Source organism: Anticarsia gemmatalis, chromosome 4, assembly GCF_050436995.1.
Source record: "Anticarsia gemmatalis isolate Benzon Research Colony breed Stoneville strain chromosome 4, ilAntGemm2 primary, whole genome shotgun sequence".
In the NCBI taxonomy this organism is placed as follows: Eukaryota; Metazoa; Arthropoda; class Insecta; order Lepidoptera; family Erebidae; genus Anticarsia; species Anticarsia gemmatalis.
The window spans coordinates 6,696,993-6,706,269 of NC_134748.1; the positions used below are offsets into that span (position 1 = coordinate 6,696,993).

At 31.7% G+C, this 9,277-nt stretch overlaps 3 protein-coding genes across 9 annotated transcripts in view; 1 reads left to right on the forward strand and 2 right to left on the reverse strand.

Annotated features, from left to right (window-relative positions):
• The window catches only part of LOC142972337 (phosphatase and actin regulator 2), a 50,171-nt gene extending 49,155 nt beyond the window's left edge, over nt 1–1,016 (reverse strand). For all 7 annotated transcript variants that reach the window (XM_076113372.1, XM_076113366.1, XM_076113365.1 and 4 more), the window contains exon 1: nt 768–1,016. In XM_076113372.1, coding sequence (XP_075969487.1) covers nt 768–858 — 91 coding nt within the window. In that variant the 5' untranslated portion in view covers nt 859–1,016. The remainder of the gene's footprint in view (nt 1–767) is intronic.
• Nucleotides 1,017–1,280: 264 nt separating this feature from the next.
• S6k (Ribosomal protein S6 kinase) lies at nt 1,281–6,148 on the forward strand. The gene is made up of 10 exons (XM_076113384.1): nt 1,281–1,596; nt 1,864–1,904; nt 1,985–2,246; nt 2,515–2,648; nt 2,981–3,172; nt 3,534–3,624; nt 4,009–4,251; nt 4,331–4,438; nt 4,745–4,932; nt 5,859–6,148. Coding segments are annotated over exons 1-10 (1,359 nt in total). The 5' UTR covers nt 1,281–1,497; the 3' UTR covers nt 5,860–6,148.
• A 730-nt stretch (nt 6,149–6,878) lies between these two features.
• Nucleotides 6,879–8,844, reverse strand: Ripalpha (RPA-interacting protein alpha). The gene is made up of 3 exons (XM_076113385.1): nt 8,535–8,844; nt 7,868–8,064; nt 6,879–7,475 (listed from the first exon to the last, which is right to left on the reverse strand). The coding sequence occupies exons 1-3, from the start codon at nt 8,613–8,615 to the stop codon at nt 7,154–7,156; spliced, it is 600 nt and encodes a 199-aa protein (XP_075969500.1). The 5' UTR covers nt 8,616–8,844; the 3' UTR covers nt 6,879–7,153.
• Nucleotides 8,845–9,277: the final 433 nt, after the last annotated feature.

Consider the following 9,277-nt stretch of genomic DNA (forward strand, 5'->3'; position numbering starts at 1 on the left):
TGAATGATTAATCTTATTTATTCTAAATAATGTGCATCCCACATGTATCAGCTTACATAATACAAAAATAGCAACTAATTCATTCAGTAAAACTAAATTCAATTCATATCTATCTAGATATATATTATATAGATAACTGTGTACTAAAGTTCCTGTTAAAAACAGTTATTTGATAGTTTATCATCTTCCCAGTTATTAATACCTTAATATTGTGACAGTGTTGCCATAAGATTTAGATTTCAGTATTATTATGAGATTTTTTAAATTAATTTTACTACTTATATACATCAACAAGAATATAGTATCAGCTATATTTGTATTGGCAGTGTAAACAGCCATAGTTTACTTGCTGAATGAAAACATGTGCTATTCCAGTATCATATTTATTATACGTATTTATCTTTAATTATTATTAATAATAGAAAATATTTTGCATTCTACATTGCTATTAGATTTCATTATTTTAACAATCCATTGTATTTCATTTTTATTTACAACCTTTGCCATCTACAAAAAAATTGTAAGTTAGGATGTAATCTAATGTGAATATCGCATCTTAAAAACATTTAGATTACTAAAACGTAGTAGAGTAACTATAGTCACAAGTAGCAAATATGACCATATTGCGAAGTTTTAGGTACCTACAAAAGCTAACATTATAATGGCAGCAATCTCCTGTCTGACGAGGTTATTTTAACTTTATCAAACTTTGTTCCTAGACACTTTTATAGACAAGTAAAACGCAAAATATATATGAATGAGCTCACCGATGCCTCCACTATTTATTGGTTTCTTGTTACTCTTCAGGGAACCATCCAAGTTATGATTATTCGAACTTTTGTCGTTGTCACTAGCCATTGAAAGGATCCAAACAGTTATTGATAAGTATATGAAAACGATCACAATTTATAGTCAATTTGAAACATATTTTCAATTACACTAGTATGTAAAAAACAACTATAAAAGTAAAAAAGCACTAAAAGTAACTCATGTTTACACCCTCACTCGAAGACAGATGACAGAAACAGTCAGAAACTAGCAAGCTTTGAAAAGGTGCGTTCGTATTTACAAGAATTAAATATTTTGTTTTATATTTCGGCCTCAAACACATAATTTATCAAGGGATATGCAAGATCCGAAATTAGAAACATAATTAAACTAACAAACAAAAACTGTACTTTTTACATTTTGTCCACATCAATGATTAAAATAGTTCTAATTTTATCGATAACATTTTAAATACTAAATTGACAACTTACAACTCTAATGTAGACATCGACATCGCAATTCGCATTGGCTAGTGTATTGCTGCTGTTCACATTCTCGAATTCATTTAATGTTGAGTGATAGAACTTGTATCAAAGCTAAGAGTTAGATAAAAAAATACTACATTCACAAAAATTTACATATTCTTTCATTGGATCAACCAAGAAGCTCACCATTTGAATTTAATATACAATTCTAAATAACAGTGCTTGCTGATGTGATATTCTTGAAATGTCATCGTATATGGCTGGTGTTTTTGATTTAGATTTAGATGTGGATACAATTACAGTTGGAGAATCTGATGAAGATGATATAATTGAAGTTGATGAGGTATTCGCAATTTATAGCACGATAATAAAGACACCTCATTATTACTTAACCTAAAACCTTGTTCCATATTCACTTGATTGTCAAGGATAAAATTCGTCGCAGTTGATTGTATATAAATTCTTCTAAAATAAGTGAATACAATCCTAGCGTTAACTTAGACAACTTTAAACTTTTTTGTAGCTTTATATAACAGTTATATAGTTACAAAAAACGTCAATACACTGTTATAACATTGTTGTTGTGCTATAATTATTTATATTTTTTTAGGTGGATTACGATCCTGAGCTCCATGTAAATACTATAGTGGAGTAAGTAATATTGTAGACATTTTATTGAAGGTGCTATAGTAGCTTTATGTGTAGTATGTTGACATTAAATATATTTTTAGGGCTGAAGGATCAGAAACTATACAGCTCTCAGAAGACAATGTAAATCCAGGCCAATGTAAACGTTTGGGACCGCAGGACTTTGAATTACGAAAAGTTTTGGGCAAGGGTGGATATGGCAAAGTGTTCCAGGTGCGCAAAATTACAGGCCCTGATGCTGGTGCCCACTTTGCTATGAAAGTTCTTAAGAAGGCTTCCATAGTACGCAATCAAAAAGATACTGCCCATACTAAAGCAGAGAGAAATATTTTGGAGGCAGTTAAGGTAATATTTAGAAAATAAGCTCTAATAATTGACTATAGTTTTCTACCCCATCCATAACTATTAAGGAGATTAAGTAGACTCAAAAAATTGTTGGGTTTTAGTAGTTATTGCTTCTTTTTGAAATTAACTTCTTTTTTAAACCCCATGCACATAATTATATATTAATTTTATGCAAATTACAAAGCTACTTTAGAAATTTGTTGTCTGTAACTAGGCTAACACACAGTTACACTTAATTAATGGATTGTAACTTATTTTAAACTTTCAGCATCCTTTCATAGTGGAATTAGTATATGCTTTCCAAACAGGGGGCAAGTTATACTTAATTTTAGAATACTTAAGTGGGGGTGAACTGTTTATGCACCTGGAACGTGAGGGAATATTTCTAGAGGATACTGCATGGTAAGATTCACATTTAAAAATACCTATTTTAAATTTTTCTTTTCAATGGATTCTTTTTTGTTTTTAATGGAAACAGTCTTAAAAAGCAAAAATCCAAGGTTTGGCTTACTGAAAGTAATGATACCATTTGTTCTCAAATTTCGGTTATGTTGTGATGAAAATTGACAAATCTGTAATCCCTCTATTATAAATAAACTCATAATATAAATATTTTGAAAATGAAATCTGCCTATGCTATCTGTTTTGAAAAAACATGTTGAACTATGACACTCCACTTCTATCCAATGTTATTTGTTAAACGTAATATTCTTATAAAATCATCTTATTTTCAGCTTCTATTTGTCAGAAATAATATTGGCACTGGAGCATTTACATAGCCTTGGAATAATTTATCGTGATCTAAAACCTGAAAATGTACTTTTGGATGCCCAAGGTCATGTAAAACTCACTGATTTTGGATTATGTAAGGAGCATATTCAAGAGGGCATAGTTACACACACTTTCTGTGGAACAATTGAGTACATGTAAGTTTTATGTTTCTATAACCACTTACTGAAGACATAACACCTAATATACAGTTGTTTTGCACAGGGAACGTTATCAGTTTTTAAAATACCCATTGTCTGTGAAGTGTACCTGCCAGCAATCTGATATAACTAAGATTATTTTTTAGTCTCAACTTTTATCTACTTTCGACATACCTAATTGAAGCATGTTTAGGGCATTGATATTACCATAAATATTATTTCTTACTTTTGTTTATGATTGAAATAGGCTCTTTATTCTAAAATTATTTCAGCTAATGTACAGATGGTCGAAACAGGGTAAGCCATACTTACTTTTTTTAAATGGTTCTCATTTTCTTACACCAACTTACATTTGTAGGGCTCCTGAGATATTAACAAGAAGTGGCCACGGGAAAGCTGTAGATTGGTGGAGTCTCGGAGCATTAATGTATGACATGCTTATTGGACAGGTTGGTTGTTGCAATAACATTGATTTACAAATGTATTGTTTGAAGCTCCATAACAGGAAAATGCGACAAGTAATGCAGTACCTACCTAATGTTACATGTATTTATTTGCTATGCTCTTTATGTCATGTAATGCGTGCATAGCTTAAATACATATTTAGACCATACCCTGATTTTGACCACATGCGAGTGTCTCACTCTGTTGGAGGGAATGTTGTAGGCAATTTTACATGCGTTTTGGCAATTCTTCCAAAAACAAGCTTTTATCCAATACATATGTTTTAAAACTTATACATTACATAGGAATATTTGCCATAATAGGCATATTTTTCCGAAATACTTGAATTTTTTTTTCTGTATTAACCAAAATGTTCATACTAATTTCAGCCACCATTTACTGGAGATAATCGTACAAAAACTATAGAGAAGATATTAAAGGGCAAATTGATGTTACCTGCCTATCTAACACAAGATGCCCGAGATTTGATACGACGCCTTATGAAGCGATCAGAAACTCAGCGTTTAGGAGCACAAGGAGCTGCCGCTGTCCGTGGTCATGCTTTCTTCAAGCATGTACATTGGGATGATGTTTTTGCCAGGAGACTGGAACCACCAATTAAACCTAGACTGGTAAGTCATTATTTATTCATCTTTATATTCGTATTATATATAGAAATAGGTATATTAACACAGTATGTTTTTCTTTCAGACTAGTGAAGATGATGTTTCACAATTTGATACTAGATTTACTCTACAGACACCTATTGATTCGCCAGATGAGTCTACTTTAAGTGAAAGTGCCAACTTAATGTTCCAGGTAATCAATTTTATAACAGTTTTCTCATAATGATTGAGTGTAGATAATAATATATTAAATAAAATAGTTAAGGAAAAATTAGTCGTAGTCTGGGGTGCCGAACGGGAGACTAAATTTGAAACTGCTGCTTACAATTTACAAAGCATTATGTTCTTACGAGATAATTGACTAAAAAAAAAAACATTAAAAACCTTTATCCATATCCTTTTCCAATCCGACCTATTTGTCACTTTCTGTACACAAACCTTAGAGATTAAATTTGTATATTTTTTTCCATGTTACTGACATAATTTGCAATCGTATCAGGGGTTCACTTATGTAGCGCCATCTGTAATGGACGAAATCCATAAGCCACGCGTAATCACGGCCCGTTCACCTCGACGTCCAAGACCACAACACCACCACTTCGCGGTGCCGCCCACCTCCAGCGCGCACGGACTCTCGCACGCTCCACAACATGAAGACCTTATGGACGTTCAAGGTTTACCTATATAGTAAGTACCTAGCTTTAGAAATAATTGAATATAGTTAAGTGTTGTGTTAATTTAATTACTGGTCTGTATTAATGCAAAAGCGGGTTTACACTTGTCTTGTCAACTTTGTTACACCATAAATACCCTAAACATCGAGTATCACAATTGTCAAGAATTAAAAATAGACTTAGTATCAATTCAGTACATGTATTTTAGGCTTTCTACAGTTTCACAAATAATTTGATCAAATAACTAAGTACATTAAGCAACTTAAGGTATATTAAGTGAATTATGTTGTTGAAATATATTATATATATTATTTAATTCAAGTTTAATTTATTATTACTTCATTATCTTATTGTAATTAATTGAATTGCTTCACTTTGCGTGATTTATATGGTTGTACCTAAAGAAATACCCATAGTTCAATTGTGAAAAACCCCCACAAGACCCGCCAAAACTAATATTAGTTAATAATAGAAAATGAATTAATAAATAGGTTTAATTATAGAGAATATTATAATGTAACACTATTATTTCGTTTATATTATTTAAGTAAAATAATGATAGATTTTGCGATTTTGATCATTATACCAGTTTTAAGTTCCAAATGTGTAGCAAATTGTGGTATTGTTTGTTTATAATCTGTGCAAATACCAAGTAATTTAATGATTTGATAACAGATTGGATCTTTGTGGTCAATACATATTTAAATTAAAACAAAGTTAATTCTCGTAAATTATAGATGATTGTTTATTTTAAATTGTATTAAACATTTATTAATTCAGTAAAAATAATAAGGGGAACAGAACAAGTAATGTTGATTCCAGTGATGATCATGCTAGTAGTATTTATGGTTGTACAGATTATACTGATATGCCTTAAAACATTACTCAAAGTTGTTGACTATTACAAATATAGAATTGACTGAAAACTTTTATTTTCAGGCCTAGAGTAAATTCACATAGTTGACCATTTTATGCTAAGGATGAATTCAACTACAAAAGATGCCCATGTAATAATATTGGTAAATTATGGTACTGTTTTATACTACATATTATTATATTATTATTAATGTACATTTTATACAAGTTACCGTTTAGTCTAATCTTTTGGTAGGAATTAATCACATGTAATAAAATGTTCTAACCCCGATATGACAAAATAAAATTTACAATATACCTTGTTACCATGCTTCATGAATTGAATTAAAATGTCATTTTTTATTTTGTAATCATTTGTTTTTTTTGCCTTATCACTTTTAAAGCAAAGGTAGAACAGCTGTTTCGAAATAGCATAGACTTAAAATTAATAAAGTAACAAAAATCTAGCCATCAGATGGCTTTATTAATTAGTATCACACCTTAAATTTTGACAAATAATCTTATTAACGCAGTTTGATCACATAGCCAAAACGCAAGTCAATCCACACAAAGTGAATACTGCTGCTGAGATCATAGATTACCATAATGATATAATATTAATCGCGTTGACGCTACCTGTAGATCACGACCGTTGACAGAAATAGTCTTGTACAAGCCTTGTGTTAATGCAATTAATCTCAATGAATCTTCGCGACTACAATCTATTACAAACCATTGCGTTAACGCAACTACCGCCGTTTGACGGAACTAGTATTATACCTCGGTTCTGTAAATGCAACTTATGTTAATCACTAGTCACGTTGACGCGACTGCATTTATTTTAAACAAATATTGCATTGTCTGTATAGTCTCAACTTTTAACTGTAATGTTGTGACTAGTCCTAAATAACCGTCGCATTGATGCGACTGGTCTACAGCAAAACCACTTCACACTTTTTGTCTAGGACTGCACTGTGGACCGTGCTGCCTCTCACAATTGCGAATTCTGCTATTGCCACACCCTTATCACATTGTCACTAATTAGCCAAAAGCTAGTGTTTTAACATAAATTACAAACATCTTTTTACATGTAGGTACACCAGCATTTGAGGGCAGCAAAGGCATAGGCAAGACAGGTGAAGGAAACTCACACCCAAAAGCATAAGCAAAAGGAGACTGTAGTACAATGGCACACAATGGTTTTAACACTTTCTATGAAAATGGTAGTTAATCAATACCTACTAAATAACCATGCAATGCTCAATAACAATAATATACACATTAAATTAATAACACTGATTAAACTAAATACAATAACACTTACAACACTAACAAGCAGTTTTATTTAATTTAATTCTAGGAACACAGATTTAATTTACTTAAGGTATAACTGATTTCACATTCCTACAGCTTTCACAAATTAGACAAACTTGTGTCTCATTGGTTTCTGTGAAGATACCAAATTGCACATCACTGTTACAAAAAGAGTTATGATTGTCTACCATCAGTAAGATATTTTTTTTTATATCCAATAAGGATTTATCTGTGGCTATACTTATATTACAGAAAATACATCTTATGTAGCCATTACTTAGTTGCAAGTTTGATTTCTGGCATACAGGGCATATGACATCATTACTTTCTTCAATTGATGACCAATCCACATTCACCATCTGACATTGTTCATATTCTTTTACCCACCTGAAATAAAAATTATCATCACAGACCATAACTTAAACAAAATATTATTCTTTGAACCCGTTACTGTCCTAGTGCTTTGGGTTTCCTCTCCGGAAAGAGGGAGGGGGTAGGGCCTTGGGTCCAGCAGGCTGGCTAAGTGCAGGTCGGGGATTTAGGACTCCCTCAATAAATGTATAAACAAATTTTAGCCAAGCAAGGTTTCATCACTATGTTTTCCTTCACCATCAGCCATGGAATGGGCAAGGATCGCAAGGAAGTCTTATAACTAGATCATTGATGACGTCGTGAAATGATGATAGGACGAAAAATGGCATAATGAGGGGGCAGCCAATACAGGACAGTAGGTAGAAATGGGCTGAATAGATAGATAACATTAGACAATTGTAAATTACCATTCCAATTCTTCTTGCACAAGCTCATGTCTTATTTCATCCATAATTTCCAATTCTTCATCGTCAATCAGCTCATCGGGTCTGAACATATTCTTATAAATATTGGTTAAAGTATTACACAAATCAGTTTCAGTAAGATTGCCTCGTAGTTTATCCATCAACATGCCACGGCAGTTTTGTACTTTGTTCTTGTAATTCTGAAAATAAAATACTGTATTAGGTACATCTTAATTGTTGTATTAGTATCATGTACATACTATAAAACTTTATTTTTATATACCCATTACTGTCTTAATACTAGGCAAGCATCTCATCTAGATGGCTGGAAATGGCCTTTAGTCTACTAACTGCCCAACTGTGGGTTGGGCACTTTGTATACTCAAGTTTTTACAATTATTAACAATAATAATATTTTATATAGGTAATTAGATTGGGTGCTGCATAAGTTGTTACTGTGTTTTAGAAGCCAAATTCATTACACACACAATACAATGCCTTAGATTGCATAAAATAATAGTACTAACTAATCATAATCCTCAATAACATAAATATTTATTACTATTGTAGTTTAGGAGAGGAATGTTTTACAAAACCTAATTTTCTTACAGAAATAAACGGCGAAATAACTGTGAATATTCTGGGAAGTAAAAATAAGTTTGAAATGTACCTTTCTCATTTTCTCCTTCAACTCAATAGGCGACTGTTTAGGTCTTAAACCTAAATTTTTGTATTTTGGTGAAGAAGTCATTTCTGAAGCAGGTTGGTTTATGAACACAAAGTATAAATAAGATTTAACACACAAATCAAATGTAAATACAATATGACTCAAAACAGTTATTCAAAACAAGTTTAAAATAATGAATATCAAAATCAAAACGGTTTAGCGAATACACTTTGCAAATCACGTAAAGTTTTTAAAAATTAATTCCATTGGCCATGTCAAATTATAAAATTCTACCTCCCAAAATATCAATTGTCAATCAAGTTTTAGGACCAAACAGTTATGCCTTAGCAGTGTGAAAATAGAGTTCTTTTTCGTGTTTCGTGATATGCAGCCTATCATACCGGTGATACCAGTTTTTATAACAAAAAGTATATTTTGAAAATAAACATTTTACTTGACAAAAAAATGTGATTGCTGTCCTTTTTCAAGATAAGTCTTATTAAAAATACGTGCAATACGTATGTGTCGCAAATGGACCGATATTGTATACGCTTAGTGGTTCCTTGTGAAAAATGGGCTGCAAATACCGCAATCAATATTCCATTACCGTCGCCGTGACGGGATCAAAAATTCACTGATGTCAATCAATCCCGAAAATTGCGAGAGTCCCCACATAAAACTCTTTATTTTTATGAAGGGCCTACAAAACCATGTTTTACATAAAAGTCTAATTTGGAATATTTTAT